This window comes from Ovis canadensis, chromosome 9 (assembly GCF_042477335.2).
Source record: "Ovis canadensis isolate MfBH-ARS-UI-01 breed Bighorn chromosome 9, ARS-UI_OviCan_v2, whole genome shotgun sequence".
Lineage (NCBI taxonomy): Eukaryota > Metazoa > Chordata > Mammalia > Artiodactyla > Bovidae > Ovis > Ovis canadensis.
The window spans coordinates 50095335-50115501 of NC_091253.1; the positions used below are offsets into that span (position 1 = coordinate 50095335).

At 41.2% G+C, this 20167-nt stretch overlaps 1 protein-coding gene across 2 annotated transcripts in view; it reads right to left on the bottom strand.

Annotated features, from left to right (window-relative positions):
- The window catches only part of ASPH (aspartate beta-hydroxylase), a 191595-nt gene that overhangs the window by 54556 nt on the left and 116872 nt on the right, over positions 1 to 20167 (bottom strand). For both annotated transcript variants that reach the window (XM_069600088.1, XM_069600089.1), the window contains exons 15-16: positions 9736 to 9821; positions 1081 to 1167 (exon numbers count right to left, since the gene is read on the bottom strand). In XM_069600088.1, the coding sequence (XP_069456189.1) occupies positions 1081 to 1167; positions 9736 to 9821 (173 nt within the window). The remainder of the gene's footprint in view (positions 1 to 1080; positions 1168 to 9735; positions 9822 to 20167) is intronic.

Consider the following 20167-nt stretch of genomic DNA (forward strand, 5'->3'; position numbering starts at 1 on the left):
GTCACCGCCTTGATGAGCTATCTTCTGGCCACCCTATCCAACATTTTAACCGCCCCTCTCGTGTCCTGTAGCTGTGCTCTGCTTTATTTTTGTCTCCTGACAGTGTATCTAGTAGCAAGCAAGAGATTCCCTTCTATATCTGTTGCACTGTCTTCTTCATTACAGTGAAAACACCCTGTGTTTTGTTGATAGCTGCATCTGCAGTGCCTAGAACAGGGCCTGCCATAGAGTGGGCTTTCACTACAAAAATTCTGAGTAAGAAACTTAAAATATCTTCCATTGGAATATAAGCTCCACAGGACAGACCTCTAGAGTGTTCTTTGTGATAATCCCAGGGCCTAAAACAGTATGTGCCCCATGGAGGGTTTCTGCAGCTACAGCAAGACATGGAAAAGCTTCATGAATTGAGGAGTTGAAAGATGGAAAAAGTCTGATGAGAAAGGGAAGTGAGGGTGGAGCTGGGGAGAAGGTAGGTAGTAGGAAATGAGTCAGTTGACAGACACTACAGAGAGAACCAAGTCCATTCCACTTCCTATTTAACTAGGTGGCAGGTCAAATGGAATGAATGTGAAGGGGAAGGGAAATCAGGGATGAAAGTGTTACACTTTATTTTCTTTTCAAAACTGGAGAGAACTAGATGGAGGGGGAACAAAAATATGTTACGAAATTCACCAGTACAAAATAGGAATAATCAATTGCCTTATTTAAAACAGTAGTTCTTGCTTGAATGTATGCATATGCATGAGAAGCTGATTCTGTATACAAGTCAGAAGGGAAAATAAAATGCAAATAGTGTAATGTTAGTCGCTCAGTTTTGTCCCACTCTTTGCAGCCCCATGGACTGTAGCCTGCCAGACTCCTCTGTCCACTGAGCTCTCCAGGCAAGAATACTAGAGTGGGATGCCATTTCCTTCTTCCTGACCCAGGGATGGAACCTGTGTCTCCTGCATTAGTAGGCAGACTCTTTACCACTGAGCCATCAAGGAAGCCCCAAATGCAAATACCAGGTGGTAAAAAATCCAATGATACAGAACGTAAGGACATTGAAACAGTGTCCTAAGTATCAAGGCTTCAGCATACCTGGGCTTTCCCATACCGAGCTCCTGGACTCTGAGGGTACTTGCGAACCAGTTCTTCAAATGCATTCACTGCTTCCTCAATTTTTCCCTGTTAGGAAGAGGCAGTTACATACATAGAATAAATTCAAATGCGTAATACAGTTATTTAATAGTCACCAAGTAAATTTTGTCAAAATTTTCCAGACTCCCTTCTGAGTATATAGTTAACAATCTTCTGTCTTAAGATTTTAAATAATTAACTGCATGATGGAAAACATAAAACTAGAAATGAACATAAATAGACTTTATTTTTTAAAAGGCAGATACCTGACTAATGATGTACTATGAGTCTTTGTTAAAGAAATGGCATTTTCTTTCTGCATGTATAGTTCCTACATGCAATCTTTAAAAGATATTTAGGACTTAAGCTGGGGGAGGAATATTCCTGGCAGTTAGAATATTTGCAATGAGAAGGGCAGTCTCAGTGGGGAATAAGCATATGAGATGAGAGGGCCACCTGGCCTCGGAAACTGTCACCCACTGAGCATCAGGGCTGACTATGCTCAGCTGGTGCTGTAAGTGCCTCACTGCCTTCGGGTCATATGATCCCTCCCGAAGCCCACGTGGGTCCTTAGAAGCCAGTTGGAGCACCTGTGATGGGTCTCTGACCACCACTATGCAAACAGACACGCAGGATGTGCCAAGGGTCTTGGCATGGGGGTGAGGAGTCCCACCCACCCCAGCCCCGACCTCAGTCCACCCACAGTGAGAAACACACGTCTCCTGATGTTCTACTGGAAGGCAGCACATCAGGATGTTGGAACCATGAGATGGAGACAGAGTTTCTGAGTTGAACTTTAGCAGACCCTTCAGCCATCTATCCATAAATCCATTCTTTCCTTGTATAAATGTGAGCTCACTGTGCTTTGTATGTCATCACCTTCACTGAGTTTTCATAACAACAAAGTTCATCCCATAAATGTGGTTGGGCTCAGCAAACCGTATAGTACTACTAGATTGTTACTGACACCTATTTCTCAATAACTTGGCTGAATAGAACCAGGCAACATCTATATTAAAGTCCCTTAAAATCATGGAAGAAGCTTTTTTTAAAATTTCCTGTCACATGCCCATCAGTGATACTGAGGGTCTAGCTAGAATCTGGGCTCCACCACTTAGGAGACGTGGGACTTCTGGCAAATTACTTATGACTTTGCCTTAATATACCTCATCTGTGAAATGGGGACAATGAGCGTACTTGACTACCTTGGGGGTTGCTGTGAAGGCCAAATCTGACAACATCCATTAAGTACTTAGAGCTGCTGCAGAGACCATGGAAACTATTGAAAATTTGTTAGCTATTATTACTACTATTGCGGTATGGGGAGGATATGAGAGCCAGCACAGAATAAAATGTGTCCCAGGTAAGTCTCTTACCTGATGGACAGGTTAATGCAAAGACAATGAGGATTTGAAGGCTGAGATAAATCAAACCAGTAACTTATTCTCTAAGTTAATTGTCAGAAACAATTGTATGGCTATTTAAAATATGCCACGCCTCTCACAATATTGACTTTTTAAAAGGCTTTATTTTTTAGAACAGTTTTAGGTTTGCAGCAAAATTGAGAGGAAAGCATAGAGATCTCCCACATACCCCCTACGCCTACTCATGCCCTGACTCCCCCATAATCTACATCCTGACTCAGCATAGTGGGACATTTGTTGCGATTGATGAGCCTTCAATGAAAATCACCCAAAGTCCATAACCTACATTTGGGTTCACAGTGCTGTACATTCTATGAGTCTGGACAAATGTATAATGACAGGTATCCAACGTTTTTACTGTCTCTGTAGTTTTGCATTTTCAGAAAGTCATATAGTTTGAATCAAACAGTATGTAGCCTATTCAGATTAGCTTCTTTCACTTAGTAATATGTGTTTAAGCGTCCTCCTTATCTTTTCATCCCTGTCTTTTCAAGGATATCAAATCAGTCAATCCTAAAGGAAATCAGTCCTGAGTATTCACTGGAAGGACTGATGCTCAAGCTGAAGGTCCAATACTTTGGCCACCTAATGCAAAGAGCTGAATCATTGGAAAAGACCCTGATGCTGGGAAAGATTGAAGGCAGGAGGAGAAGGGGATGACAGAGGATGAGGTGGTTGGATGGCATCACTGACTCAATGGACATGAGTTTGAGGAAGCTCTGGGAGATGGTGATGGAGAGCGAAGCCTGGCATGCTGCAGTCCACAGGGTCGCAAAGAGTCAGACCCAACTGAGCAACTGAACAATTATCTTTCCATGGCTTGATAGGTATTTCTTTTTAGTGCTGAATCAGATTTCATTGTCTAGTTGTATCACAGTTTTCTATCTGATCACTTACCAAAGGACATCTCAGTTGCTTTCAAGTTTTGGCAATTATTGAAGGTTGCTATAAACATCTACGTGCAGGTTTTCAGGAGAACATAAATTTTCAACTCCTTTGGATAAATACCAAGGAATGAGATTTCTAGACTGTATGCCAAGAGTATGCTTAGTTTTGTATGAAACCATCAGACTGTCTTCCGAGGTGGCTGTACTATTTCACATTCCCACCAGCAATGAATGAGGGTTTCCAGGGCTCCACAGGGTCATCAGCATGTGGTGCTGTCAGTGATCCAGTGATAGTGGCCTTTCTAAAGGTGTACTAGTAGTGTCGTTTTAGATTGCATTCCATAACATATGAGGTGAAGCATCTTTTCACATGCTCATCTGCCATCTGAATATCTTCTTGGGTGAATTGGCTTCGAAGGTCTTTGGCCCGTTTTAAAAATCGTGTTATTTTTTATCACTGAATTTTAAGAATGCTCTGTGTGTTTTGGATAACAACTTCTAAAACCACTACTTTATTTCTTCCATGAATGATTTTAAGGGATGAAGAATTCAAAATAAATATCTTTGTCTGAGTAACTGTCCTCTAACTACCTTGTATGAGTTTTCTGTGGCCACTGTAACAAATGGCTACAAACTCGGTGGCTTGAAACAACAGAAATTCACTCTTGCACTGTCTGGAGAATGGACTCCAGACGGTGGGCAGGGCCATTCTTCATCCAGAGGCTGTAGGGGGGAATCTATTCCTGCCTCCTGACAGCATTTCTTTTCTTTTAAAATACGTGTTTATCTATTTAGCTGTGCATGTGGTTTCTTTGATCTTCATTGTGGCATGCGGGATTTTTAGCTGCAGCATGTGGGACCTGACCAGGGATTGAACTCAGGCCCCCTGCATTGGAAGTGTGGAGTCTTTAGTCGCTGGGCCACCAGGGATAGCATTTCTTCACTGGTGGACACACGACTCCCACCTCCACTTTGTCTTCTCTCTGTCTTCTGTTCTGTCTATATCAGGTTTCCCTCTGCCTCTCTCTTATATGGAAATATGGGAGTGAATTTAGGGTCCAACTAGATAACCCAGGATAGTCCCCTGTCTTAGACCCTTTAATCCTATCTGCAAAGACCCTTTCTCCAAACACAGTAACATTTACAGGTTCAAGGGATTAGGACATGGATATCTTTGGGTGGGGTGGGGGGATAATTTTCAGCCTATCACATGACCTACACAACTTAAATTGCAAATTTGGGAGCTATTTTTGTGAAAATCATGCTAAATGCACCATCTCCAGCTTTAAAGCATAGGATTAACAATATTCATAAAAAGTCTGCCTAAGTATTTTTCCAGCTAACACTCCCTTAGTTGGCTATCAAGGTTATATAAATAATGGAACACACTGGCTCTGTTCTAGGCATCTCTGGATCTCTTCACACAGATGCTCCTTGCCTTTCCTAAGGGACCATCAGCCCTGCCTTCCCCTCAGCTCAGCAAAGGAAATGTGTTTGCTGTTAGTCTGAAAAAAATTTTCTTTCCCCAGGTTCTTACTGGAGAATAAACTCTTGATACCATTACACAATTCTTAATAAACTCAACTACAAGACAGAATGCTCATGAAGACTTGCCTAAAAATCACCTGTTGAATAACTTACATAAGCTTATATATGATCCTAGGACCAAGACCATTCACTGGAGAGACAGGTACTTGCCCCTGTCACCCCACCCCCAGCCTCTGTTTTGGCATAAGGTCAGTGGGCTCCCTTGTAGGACATTAAGACATAGCCCATAGAGGTCAGTTAGGATCCATGGGTATACTATAAATTTACTAGTTTTTGTTTTGTAATTAATGAATATCTTGGAAGATACATGTTGAAGATATATAAAAATTGTTTCTCCCCAAATTCTATTCATTAAGTTTAGAATTCATCCCTGAGGGTGGATTCATTGAGATTTTCTATTTCTCTTAATTACTTCTCCATTGACTCACTGGCATCTTCTAAAAGAAAAGAGTTGATGAGGCCCTACTGTACAGCACAGGGAACTATGCTCAGTATTTTGCAATAACTTATAATGGAAAAGAATCTGAAAAAAATAGATATGCAAGTATTTACAACTGAAATGGGCTTCCCAAATGGCACAGTGGTAAAGAATAAGCCTGCTAATGCAGGAGGCGAAGGAGACACAGATTTGATACCTGGGTTGGGAAGATCCCCTGGAGGAGGTAATGGCAACCCACCCCATTATTCTTGTCTGGAGAATCCCATAAACAGAGGAGCCTAGTGGGCTGCAGTCCACGGGGTCGCAGAGAGTGGGACATGCTGAGCACACATGTATAACTAAAACATTTTGCTGTATACACAAAGCCAAAGCTATTGTAAATCAACTATACTTCAATCAAAATGAATAAATTAAAAAACCAAAAAGCATCAGCGCATGCAATGTTAGGGAGGAGGCTGAGCTACCCATCACTGGCTCCTTGATGCATATCCACAGCAGGACATTCTCTCTGGACTTGACACAGACCAGCTCTTCTGAGGACCACTATTCATCTGACGGTGTGATCCATGCTGCATTACTCAGCCCACAGTTGACATCATTCCTAGCCCCATTTAGAGCCTGCAGTGTGAACTTTTCACGTGTTGGACTTTTGGCTTTATTAAGCTTTCCCTTCTTTCCATTTTTATGATTCCAACAAAATGAATGAACATTTCAGTTTACCATTTCGAATCCTTTTTCTGGGGCATAAGGAGGAGTTTTAAACAATACATGTTATTTTTAAAAATCAATGATTGAAATATGATTTGTGCACTTTTGGAGGAAATAGAAAGTGACCTCACACGTTCATGGCACATAGTATCTGAAACAAGGGTGTGACCTGAGACGGGGCCTCCTCCGAGCAGAGTATGCCTCAGGGCCACAGTGATCCCAGGGGAGTCTATTGCATTATTTGAAAACACCGGCTATAAAAACAACCCTGCTGCTGCTGCTGCGTCGCTTCAGTCGTGTCCGACTCTGTGCGACCCCATAGACGGCAGCCCACCAGGCTCCCCCGTCCCTGGGATTCTCAAGGCAAGGACACTGGAGTGGGTTGCCATTGCCTTCTCCAATGCATGAAAGTGAAAAGTGAAAGTGAAGTCGCTCAGTCATGTCCGACTCTTTGTGACCCCATGGACTGCAGCCTACCAGGCTCCACTATCCATGGGATTTTCCAGGCAAGAGTACTGGAGTGGTAATTCCACTGATGATTCAGTTCATAGCACGGCTCCCTATTGTTTCAGAAGCAAGAATTGCCTCTGTAGCCACTTCTTCCTCTTTTATTTACCCTGTTACAGATCCATGGTGCTTCTTGAGGCTAGCATCATAATTTCTGCAAATAAGCAAGGGCCAGAGGAGAACACCCATGAATTGTTCCAGCACTTTTATGTTTCACTGACTTACCTGCCCCTTGATAACTGAGTCCTTCTCTACCATTTATTATCATTACATAAAAACCCTTCTCTAAAGCTGTTCATTTATTCTTTATCCCTAAAATCACCTGTGAAATAGGTAGCCCCCCCTCATTTTTCACTAAGGACATACAGCACAGAGAAAGTGGAGAATGCCAAACAGGATGATAGGAAAAGGAGATTCCTGCCTCATTCCTAGTAAGAAATGCAAAATTTCAACAAAGAATAGCTGGCCTCATTTTACAAAGTTAAATGAGAGACACAGAAATCATCCAGTGTTAATTTAGTGAACAAAGACTTGGGCTGTAATATTCTCTGGAATTACTGCATTTGTATCGGCTGCTGATGAGGGTGAGCCAGGCTTTGGTTTGAGAACCTTGCCATTTGCTGTTGCTACTACTGCTGCTAAGTTGCTTCAGTCGTGTCCGACTCTGTGCGACCCCAGAGACAACAGCCCACCAGGCTCCCCCGTCCCTGGGATTCTCCAGGCAAGAACACTGGAGTGGGTTGCCATTTCCTTCTCCATTTGCTAGTTACAGACATCTTCATGCTTGTTTGGGACTTTTCCAAAAGATGTGTGGGAAGCACATTTTGGTTCCACTTCAATGCCTAACTTGGATGTTTTTATTGTTGTTTTTTAACTATGACAATCCCCTATTACTTTTTTTTTTTTTTTGCAGTCAATGTATCAATGTCTACTGATTAAAAACCACATTATAGGAAAACCAATGGTATTACACAAGGTATAAATTCAAGCACAGAACCAAGACAGAAATTTTCACAAGAGACAAGTAGAGGCAAATCTTGGAGATCTTGTGGGTTTGGTTCCAGATTACCGCAATAAAGCAAATACTGCAATAAAGCCAAGTCTCCACAAATATCTAACCTTTAAATGAATATCTTACATTTAAAGGTTATGTTTATACCACACCAGGCTTCCCTAGTGATTCAGATGGTAAAGAATCTGCCTGCAATACGGGAGACCTGGGTTCAATTCCTGGGTTGGGAAAATCTCCTGGAGAAGGGAATGGCTACCTACTTCAGTATTGTGGCCTGGAGAATTCCATGGACAGAGAGGCCTGGCAGGCTATAGTCCATGGGGGTCACAAAGAGCTGGACATGACTGAGCGACTTGTACCTTACATCATACCATGGTCTATTAATTATGCAATAGCATTAATATCTAAAAAGCAATGCACACACCTTAATTAAAAAGACTTTATTGCTAAAAAATGTTGATCATCATCTGAGCCTTCAGTGAGTCATAATCTTTTGGTTGGTGGAGAGTTTGCAATTATTTTGAGAATTACCAAAATGTGACAGAGAGACATGAAGTGAGCAAATGAGGTTGGAAAAATGGCACTGATAGGCCTGTTTGACACAGGCCTGCCAAAAACCTTTAATTTGAAAAAAAGAATGCAATATCCACGAAGAACAATAAAGTGAAGCACAATAAAACGAGATATGCCTATAGATGATTAAGTGAAGATGTCATTAAATACATTATAATAAATATTGGGCATGGTGATTAGATGAATAGGACTGAGTTGGGAGAACAGATAACTTCAATCTTGTGTTAATTCCCTGTTTTCAAAACCTGTAATATCCAAGAACAAATGCAAATAAGGCTTTGAATTAACTGATGACAAAGCAAAACATAAAATAGTCACCCTGGGAATTAGAGCTATGTGAGTTTAACCCAGAGTGAGAAGAATTTTAAATTGAAAATCATTTCACCTAATAGTAACTATCCTAAGTACTAGACTAACTTATTTTTTCTTTTTTGCATCAAGGTGCTTTAAAATGAAAACCCTTACTTATATGCTGCTTGGCAGTACTGATGCTTTTAAAAAAATCTCTTATCTCATTGTTCATTGTATAGTCACTAAGTTGTGTCTAATTTTTTTGTAACCCCTGTGGACTGCAGCACACCAGGCTTCACTGTCCATCGCCATCTCCCAAGAGCTTCCTCAAGATCATGTCCATTGAGTCAGTGGTGCCACCCAACCATCTTATCTACTGTCACCCCCTTCTCCTCCTGCCCTCAGTCTTTCTCAGCTTTGGGATCTTTCCTAATGTTCTTCCCATCAGGTGGCCAAAGTATTGGAGCTAAAGCTTCAGTCCTTCCAATGAATAGTCATGGTTAATTTCTTTTAGGATTGACTGGTTTGATCTCCTTGCAGTCCAAGAGACTCTCAAGAGTCTTCTCCAGCACCACAATCCAAAAGCATCAATTCTTTGGCCCTCAGCCTTCTTATGGTCCAATTCTCACATCTATACAAGACTACTGGAAAAACCACAGGTTTGACTAAATGGACTTTTGTCAGCAAAGTGATGTCTCTGCATTGTAATATGCTGTCTAGGTTTGTCATAGCTTTTCTTCCAAGGAGCAAGTGTCTTTTAATTGTGTGGCTATAGGCACCATCCACAATGATTTTGGAGCCCAAGAAAATAAAATGTCACTGCTTCCACTTTTTCCTCATCTATTTGCTTATCTCATTGGATCTTTGAAAAAATCAAGGAGGAAGTAAATATATATTATTCTCATTTTTTAACACAAGGAAACGGAGACTCAGAATGACTGACTAATTTCCCCAAAGTCACACAACTAGATGGTGATGGAAGGGGCTGACTCCCCAACTGGCTGGCCTGAAGATGAAGTTCTGTTTCTATCTGGCCATTACAGCTGCAGTTTTTCTTTTCATTTGATTCACTCCACGTGGAACGCTGATGTGCCTAAGGAAAAATCCACTCTATTTAAAGGTTGTTTCCCTTACAGTGTTTTTTAAAAACAAACCAAGGGTAATGCCTGTGTTTATTTAACAATGAAACCATCACACGTTTCTATGCAAAATAGACCATCGACCTACCCTTTTACGGAGTTTTTCTGCAGCATCAAGCTCAGCTTTAATAGTCTTATCAAATTTATTTAATAGTTTAGGCTTCTTTTTCTTTGCTGAAAGAAAAAAGAGGTTTATAATTTTTATTTTATGTCTAGAAATAGTTACAGCGAATAGTGATTTATTAAAGTAGTAAGAAATCCAGCATTGGTCACAAGCCAATTGGAACTGGAGGAGCAGTTCCTAATTCAATTTCCTACAAGGCTCTCCCCACCCCCGGATTGACCCAGCCAGTAAATGCCAAGCACAGGGACACAGCCTGGGCCCTTTACCCATGTGCTCTAAGGTATTCTTGGGATTCTGGATGAATACTGATATCCCGAAACTCTCAGGAGAGTGACCTAATTTCTGGAATGAAATGGTAGGTACGATTTCTGAACTCTTTTAATCAACTCCTTGGGTAAGCCCCAAAGACCACTTACAAGCATCTTTGAACACCTATAATGTTTCCGATCAGGTAGAAGGAAACTACTCTCAAAAGGACTCAAGTGAGCAGGTTTTCTTAGTTGAGGACTCAAGATCTTTTTGTTGCATCCAGGACCTAAATTCCACCATATTCCATACTTTAGCCAGAAGGGACCACCCCACGAATAAGCTTTGTGTCATTTCTGAGGCTAATTTCTCCAAGTAAAATGACTTATTCCTTTTCATTTGAAAAGGAAGGGGACAGTGGGACAAATTGGGAGAACGGCATTGACATACAGACACTACCGTGTAAAACAGACAGCTAGTGGGAAGAGGCTAGAAAGTTCAGGGAGCTTAGCTTGGTGCTCTGTGATGGCCTAGAGGGGTGGGATGGGGTGAGGAAGGGAGGCTGTACAGGGACAGGATATATTTATATATGTATAGCTGGTTCACTTTGTTGCACGGTAGAAACTAACATAACATTGTAAAGCAATTATATGCCAATAATAAAATTTTAAAAAAAGAAAAAGAAAAACATACCCCTCCTTTAATAATCAGCTCAAAACCACATTCATTCCACATATCACCCATGCAAGCACTCTGTTCTTTTTTCTCTCTCTCTTTCTATTACATGAGTGAAGTCCTCGGTACAATGCATACATCATTTTTTGTGGTTCTTCTCCATATTATATGGGACTTTTATTATAATAACGTGCATACTTATCTTGGTCTCTTTCGAAACCATGAAACTGTAGCTTGCCAGGTTGCTCTGCCCAAGGGATTTTCCAGGCAAGAATACTGGAGTGGGCTGCTATTTCCTCCTCCAGGGGGTCTTCCCAACCCAGGGATCAAACCCACATCTCTCGCATTGGAAGGTGGATTCTTTACCATTGTGCCACCTGGGAAGCTATTTAGTTCAGTTCAGTTGCTCAGTCGTATCTTACTCTTTGCGACCCCATGAATTGCAGCACGCCAGGCCTCCCTGTCCATCACCAACTCCCGGAGTTCACTCAAACTCATGTCCATTGAGTCAGTGATGCCATCCAGCTATCTCATCCTCTGTCATCCCCTTCTCCTCCTGCCCCAAATCCCTCCCAGCATCAGGGTCTTTTCCAAAGAGTCAACTCTTCGCATGAGGTGGCCAAAGTACTGGAGCTTCAACTTTAGCATCAGTCCTTCCAATGAACATCCAGGACTGATCTCCTTTAGAATGGACTGGTTGGATCTCCTTGCAGTCCAAGGAACTCTCAAGAGTCTTCTCCAACACCACAGTTTAAAAGCATCAATTCTTTGGCGCTCAGCTGTCTTCACAGTCCAACTCTCACATCCATACATGACCACTGGAAAAACCATAGCCTTGACTAGACGGACATTTGTTGGCAAAGTAATGTCTCTGCTTTTCAATATGCTATCTAGGTTGGTCATAACTTTCCTTCCAAGGAGTAAGCGTCTTTTAATTTCATAGCTGCAGTCACCATCTGCAGTGATTTTGGAGCCCCAAAAAATAAAGTCTGACACTGTTTCCCCATCTATTTCCCACGAAGTGATGGGACCAGATGTCATGATCTTAGTTTCCTGAATGTGAGCTCTAAGCCAACTTTTTCACTCTCTTCTTTCACTTTCATCAGGAGGCTTTTTAGTTCCTCTTCATTTTCTGATACAAGGGCGGTGTCATCTGCATATCTGAGGTTATTGATATTTCTCCTGGTGATCTTGATTCCAGCTTGTGCTTCTTTCAGCCCAGCGTTTCTCATGATGTACTCTGCATAGAAGTTAAATAAACAGGGTGACAATATACAGCCTTGACGCACTCCTTTTCCTATTCGGAACCAGTCTGTTGTTCCATGTCCAGTTCTAACTGTTCCTTCCTGACCTGCATATAGGTTTCTCAAGAGGCAGGTCAGGTGGTCTGGTATTCCCATCTCTTTCAGAATTTCCACAGTTTCTTGTGATCCACACAGTCAAAGGCTTTGGCATCGTCAATAAAGCAGAAATAGATGTTTTTCTGGAACTCTCTTGCTTTTTCCATGATCCAGCAGATGTTGGCAATTTGATCTCTGGTTCCTCTGACTTTTCTAAAACAAGCTGAACATCTGGAAGCTATTACTCACTCATAAATATTGACTTGGGAATATGGGCCGTATTTCCAAGCACCCCACACTCCAGGTTAACCATCAAATCATCCCAGTGGCCATAGCCACTGAGAATGCTTCCAGATCATTTTCTGCCCAGTCCCACCCTGTGAGTAAGTTACCCTGTAATAAATGGATCCATTGATTACACGGAGACTCCTGCATTATTTTTTGGTCTCAAAATGCCTTCTCAGTTCAGTGGGCACTTTCTGTTCCATCTGTCCTCCAACATCTCCCCTCTCTCATCTATGCGTCCCAGTCGAACGGTTTCCAAAAGGAGGGAAGTTTCCTAAAAACCTTAGCCTCCTGCCTCTCCCCACAGGGAAAGTGCTGTGACTTATCTGATTACTGAGCTTGCAGGAAGCGACAAGCTTGTGTGGCTCGGCCCCACCCCTTCCCTTCCTCTAGCACATATACCTCTATTGTGCTGGGCTGGTAGCCCATGCTCCAGGGAGGGGACACACATGGCAGAACTAGGGCTGCTGCGTGATGCCTGGAGCGAGTGGATATATCCAGTTCTGGGGTTCAAGATTACGACACCTGTTTTTCCTGCTCGTTTAAGTCCATTCTTCAATTTGGCTTTCATCAGTAATAAGGCTGACACTTTGATCACTGATTCATTTCATTCCTTATAACATATATTTTAAGTTTCTATTGGAGTATAGCTGATTTACAATGTTGTATTAGTTTCAGGTGTACCTCAAAGTGCCTCAGTTATACGTATACATATATCCATCATTTTTAAGATTCTTTTCCCATACAAGCCATTGCAGAGTACTGAGTAGAGTTCCCTGTGCTACACAGTAGGCCCTTATTAGTTATCTATTTTATCTATAAATAACTAATAAGAAATAATTGACACAGTGTGCACATGTCAATCCCAGTATTCCAGCTTATCCCTCCCCCTTTTCCTCTTAATAACCATAAGTCTGTTTCCTACATCTGTGACTCTGCTTCTATTTTGTAAGTTCACTTGTACCTTTTTAAGATTCCACATATAAGCAATATCAGATATTTGTATTTCTGAGTCTGTCTGACTTGCTTGACTTAGTATGATAATCTCTAAGTCTATCTATGATGTTTCAAATAGCATTGTTTTTTCATGACTGTAATATTCCATTATATATAACTCCTAGGCATATACCCAAATAAAACCAGAGTTCCAAAAGATACATGCACCCTGATGTTCATTGCAGCACAATTTACAATAGTCAAAATATGGAAGCAACCCTAATGTCTATCAACAGAGGAATGGATAAGGAAGAGTTGGCACATGTATCATGCCTTCTGTATTTTTTAAAGTTGCTATCCTTTTTAATTTGTTTATTCTGCCTTTCTCTTTTCCTCTCCCCAAACCCCGAGGTCCCCTGTTGTTGAAAAATATGTCTAAGGCAGAGACTGTAAAATAGAGGCCAATGGGAACTTTCAGCGGCATATCATGCTATGTGAGCATTTGTGTTGAGGACATGGGAAATGAGCTGACACTTGACTGAGATGGGGATTTATACGTGTTGGGAGTTACTGTCATATCACCCACCAGTGATCTATGCCTCTCAATTGCTCACTTTGGTTTTGTAGAAGTGTTGGTCAGCAGAATGACAGCAGGACCAGGAAAGCCTGGTGTGCAGAGGGTTTAACTGCAGGCATCAGGACTTTTTCCAAGTACATCACCCATGTTGTACAGTTAAAGTTAACACGAAGCTTACTCATTATGGGGGGGAAAAACTATTGGCAGCTTAGGACAGCCAAAATAGTTAACAGTAAAATATGCATACTACTACTACTAAGTCGCTTCAGTCATGTCCGACTCTGTGAGACCCCATAGACAGCAGCCCACCAGGCTCCCTCATCCCTGGGATTCTCCAGGCGAGAACACTGGAGTGGGTTGCCATTTCCTTTTCCAGTTTTCCTTTTAAAAAAATATGCATACATGCTACCATATATAAAACAGATGGCCAATGGAAATTTGCTGTGTGACTCAGGGAACTCAAACTGGGGCTCTGTAACAACCTACAGGAGTAGAAAAGGGTGGGAGGTGGGAGGGAGGTTCAAGAGGGAAAGGACATATGTACACCTATGTCTAATTCATGCTGATGTATGCCAGAAATCAAACCAATATTATAAAGCAATTTTCCTTCAATTAAAAATAAATAAATTTAAAAATTAATTTAAAATGTTTGTTAAATAGCCATACTATACTCAGTGTCAAAATATTTCAATATATCACAAAAAAATAGAACGTTAAAAATCTCAAAGCATTTGTTACCAAGAGAAATCACTTTGATCCATCTTTTCCTATATCTTCCTCTTGAGTAGCTGCTAATATTGCTCCTCCCTCTGAAATTTGAGTTTATTTCTGTCATGAATATGTTTAAGCATATAAAAACCTAAGGCAATCTTCCCAATTGTGAAACAAAACAAAACAACCACAGACAGATCTGTTCCTTCTTGTTCTGGGAAGCACGTTGGTCTCAGTACAGAAACAGCAGTGGATTCTCAGGGTTTGTGATGGGACAGGGCAGACTCTCCCAGGCCTTTTGGGTCTTGGTGTTCTTGTTGACAAATAAGTGACTTGGGCTGGGTCTCTTTGACCAAATCTTGCACTTCTAATTTCCAGTTGATTTAAACCATGTCAATTATCTTTCAAAGCAGACCTACAAGTATTAAGCCGGGTTGTTCATTTTGCTAAATTTGGATTTTTAAACGGTTTGTGACTTCCCTGGCAGCTCAGATGGTAAAGAGTCTGTCTGCATTGCAGGAGACCTGGGTTCGATCCCTAGGTTGGGAAGATCCCCTGAAGAAGGAAATGGCAACCCACTCCAGTACTATTGCCTGGAGAATCCCATGGATAGTGGAGCATGGTGGGCTCCAGTCCAGGGGGTCGCAAAGAGTTGGATATGACTGAACGACTAAGCACAGCACAAAATGGTTTAGGAAGCAGCTGTCTATAAAGTTTTATTAAACTTCGTACTTTTTCGTGGGGTAAGGGGCAGGGGAGGCCACTGCCATTACAAGTCTTTTATCCTTTTCTAAAACCATAAAGAAGGAGAAAAAAAAAATGACCAGTTGCATTTCAAATCCTGACTTTCCTTACTGTGGTTGAAACATTAAGAGCAAATGAAATGAAAAAGAAGAAACATTAAAAATATAATTAAAGGCACAAAAAAAGACTAACAGTACACATGTAGATTATATTAAAATTAAATACTGACTCCCTTTCCATTCCACTTGGTCTATGGAAGAAGGTGTTTTCCTACTATGGTATGTGAGGAGACCACAGTCTTACTGGGGAGAAAGCTGTAAACAGATAATGAACACTTAGAGGAATGAGGATATTTATACGGGTGAACTAGGAATGGTGCTAAGTTTTTTGTGAGCCAGCAAAGAAAGCTTTCTGGGGAAGTGGAGAATTAAAGTACATATGCAAGTAGATGTAGCATTCTGGGCAGAGGAAAGAGTATTTACTTTGTAAACACAAGTTTGGGAAGTTGTATTTTCACCATTAGTTATTCTTCTTGTAAGTCAAAGGCCAAAAATCTCCTCCTTGCATGCTAGGGTTTCGTGCAATATCCATGTTGTTGTTCAGTAGCTAAGTTATGTCTGACTCTTTGAACAAAACGTGGTCCACTGGAGAAGGGAATGGCAAACCACTTCAGTATTTCTTGCCTTGAGAATCCCATGAACAGTATGAAAAAGCAAAAAGATATCACATTGAAAGATGAACCCTTGGATCAGTAGGTGCCCAATATTCTACTGGGGTAGAGTAGAGAAACAGCAACATACATGAATGTTCTTATAATGGGAATCTGGGCTTTTCCAGAATTTCCTGACAGTAGAGATCATCCTCAGGGATTTCCAGACATGGACCTGCCTTCCCCCCAAATCCAGAAATGTAGCCTTAGTGACACAGAGCCTGCTTTCAGATTAAGAAGAGCCCTGAAATGCATGTTTGGGGTGTTTCAGTTTTGTAGAGAGAAAATTCCACCCCAACTCTAAAGAGGTGCACAGCTAGAATGAGCCTTTGGAAACCATGAGAGACAAAACGCAGACAGCTGTAGCCCCGTTCCACCCAGATGGGGGATGTGGGTTGGTTCCCACGCTGATGGCCAAAGTGTCTGCTCAGTCGAGAGCTGCCATCTGCTTTTGATATAGTATTGTCCTGCCAATTAAGGCCCTTGATTTAATGTCACTCTGAAAAAGAGAGAGGGTACGATCTCCCACCAACTCAAGACCCATCTGAAATGCTGTATTTGGTCAAGAAAAATACATCCATCCTGAAATAACTCTATAATCGTTGTTTCCTAGAACCTTTACTGCCTTTCACAAATTGATTCCTGGTGGTGGTTTAGTTGCTAAGTCTTGTCCAACTCCAAGGACTGTAGCCCTCAAGGCTCCTCTGTCCATGGGATTCTCTAGGCAAGAATACTGGAGTGAATTGCCATTCCCTTCTCCAGGGGATCTTCCTGACCCAGGGAAACTTGAGTCTCCTGCGCTGGCAGGCAGATTCTTTACTGAGCCAGCAGGGAAGCCACACATTGACTCCTAGTCACTCTGTTTTCACCTCCTCTTACTCTACCTGTAAAGCAGTTTATATTCCTTTTACACAGACTATCAAATTTCACATAAATTTTTGACACCTCCAAGATTTTTCTCATGGTTTTTTGATGATCTGAGCTGGAAAACCCTTCCCTCTACTCCCAAAGAATACTCTGCTTCAACTTTGGGGACCCAGTTTAAATGCTATTTCCTCTATCAAGTCATCTAAAAAATATATTCATAAAACACACACACACACACACACACCCTTTCTCTTCTGTGCTCATATAACACTTTACTTCTGTAAATAGTAAAGTTTCAGGCTGTGTTTATGTTGGCCATATGGTTATGTATAATGTACACTCACTTCCCCACACCACCCCCACCCAGCTGGATTGTTTATTTTTGTAAAGAAAGGACTGTGTCTTCCTCATAATTTATTTCCAGCACAGCACATGGCCAGTCCCACAAAAAGTCTTCAACAAACATTTCTGAACATATATAAATACACACACGTATGAATAAATCAAGATAGTACATGAAATCTTGCCATTTGTGACAATACAGATGGACCTAGAGGATACAACACTAAGTGAAATAAGTCAGACACAGAAGGACAAATACTGTGTGATTTCACTTATAGGTGGAATCTAAAAAACGAAACAAATGAACAAACAAAATCAGAAACAGATTCATAGATACAGAGGACAAACTGGTGGTTGACAGAGGGGCAGAGGTTGGGAAGATGGGTGAAAAAGGGAGAGAAGAGTAAGCGGCCAAACTTCCATCTCTGAACTAAATTAGTAACAGGGATGGCATGTCACATAGGGAATACCATCAACAGTATTATAACAACTTGGTATGGCATGTCACATAGGGAATACAATCAATAATGCTGTAACAACTTGCTATGATGACAGGTGGTAACTAGACTTGGTGATCATTTCATCATGTATAAAAAATACCAACTCACTATGGTGCACACCTGAATGCAATTTATACGTTAACTATACAGCTCAATAAAAAGGGATATTCCAGAAGCAGAGAGGATAATGTCAATTTGTAACTTGGGCATATTGGCTGTTTCCTGAATTGCAGGTGTATTCTTTACCATTGAGCCACTGGGGAAGCCTCATATGGGCTATTTAAAAGCCAATCAGAAAATTCCAAGCACCCAAGATGGAGACTGGGCTTCCCTGGTGGCTCAGTGGTAAAGAATCTGCCTGCAGTGCAGAGCTGCAGGAGATGCAGGTTTGATCCCTGGTTTGGGAAGATGCCCTGGAGGAGGGCATGGCAACCCACTCCAGTATTCTTGCCTGAAGAATCCCATGGACAGAGGAGTATGGTGGGCTACAGCCCATAGGGTCACAAAGATTCGGACACAACTGAAGCAACTTAGAACACACAAGATGGAGAATAAATTAAGAATAAAAGTACCTGGCTTTATAAAGAGTTCAGAAAGTGTCAAAAAACAAGTAAAGAGGGGATGCAGAAGGAAGGTACGAGACAGACACAATGTATGTGCAAGACAAACCCCACTGCAGATTTTATAGATAATACCAATATTTACTTATTTTATTTTAGTTTTTCTGTATATTTAGAATTTAGAACATAATGGCAGAATACTAGACATAACTAACTAGTAAGCTCTTGGACTGAAAAGTTCAGCCGATTTTAGTAGAACATACAAACTTCACTAAGCAGCTTGCTTTTATGTTCTGAGTCACTGCTTAATGCCTTGTCAAATTACTTGCTGATAATGGTAGCTGAGATTCACGGATCACTTACTCTGCTAGACATGGGCAACTAACCCAGGCTATACAAACTGTCAACAGTAGGAGCCAAGACTGGAGTCTGGGGTTGTCTTGATTGCACTGTCTGTGCTTTTGACTCTTTTGTTGTCAACCTGGCACCTAACCCCAAAGTTAAGAAAACCAGGGTGTTCAGCATGTTTGGAGAGTGATGACAGAGTGGAATCAAGTATTAGTGTAAGTTATTATGTTGTGTAAGGAAGTAGCTGAATTTTATACTATTTGTCTCAGAGGATAAAGGCAGTGAAATAATCACAGTGATTTTCCTTCATCTTGTGTCTCAAAGACTGAGCATGTTCACATTACTCAGAAAACACCTGGCCAAGCAGGAAGGTCACGGCAGATGGAGTCTGGAGGCCAGGGTGTGAGCCTCAGTTCTGCCTTTTTTAGACAACTTGCTTGGTCTCAATTCCATGAAATGGGAATAACGTCTGACTCCCCTACCTACCAACCATAAAGGAACATAAAACATCATAAATGTTCCTCATGGCTCCCATCTACAATACCTTTTTTCATTTCCTTTAAAATACTGCTCTTTAATTAAATGGGAGATTTGGAGGACCTACCTTATTAGAAAAATGTTTGAGGAATTAATTTTTTTAAGATAAAGATTTGCTCTACAGTCACACATTTCCTTGTCAGAGATTTTGGGCAAGTAATAATTTTGCCTGAAAAAATTAAGTGTGTATTTCCTAGGTCAACAAAGGACAAGTAATTACAGCTCAACTATACTTTCTTCGGCTTCCCAGGTGGCCCGGTGGTAAAGAATCCACCTGCCAATGCAGGAGATGCAGCTTTAATCCTTGAGTCAGAAAGACTCCCTGGGGGAGGAAATGGCAACCCACTCCAGTATTTGCCCGGGAAAATCAATGGACAGAGGTGCCTGGCGGGCTACAGTCCACAAAGAGTTGGACATGACTCAGCGACTAAACAGCAACAACAAATACTTGCCTTGCTTCCTAAAGCCTACTAAGTGTTTTCAAGTAGGACTATGTACAATATATAGGTATCCAAAGGTGGAATTGAATGAAAAATCATCTAAAATGCAAAATGATTTAAGGGAAGGAGAAGTAAACCCGAAGTAAGACACTGAAGAAAAATGTGTTCTTTCTCTGAAATGCAGCTCGAAGCTGAAATAATCATGTAATGCTTTACTGCAGTATTATTCATGTTAATTAGTTAAACCAAGACAGACTCCACAAAACATTTTAATCTTCTTATAATTGGGAGTTAATTTTGCTTTTCTCTCAAAAATCAATGATGGATTTCCATATAAAAAGAGAAATCTCTACTCTAAATTTGTCTGGCAGTGAGGAAATCTATAAATTAAGGCACGTGACACAAAAGAAGACAATAGAGCAAAGCACTGAAGAACTCAAGAGTCCAGCAAAGCATTCAAGAATTCAAAAATCCAGGCATTTTGATGAAATTCCTCCTGCTGGGTACAAGGAAAGCAAGCCCATATCTACCAGTGTCCTTCCCAGACACCTGCAGGGGATGAAGGTGGGACCTTCAGTT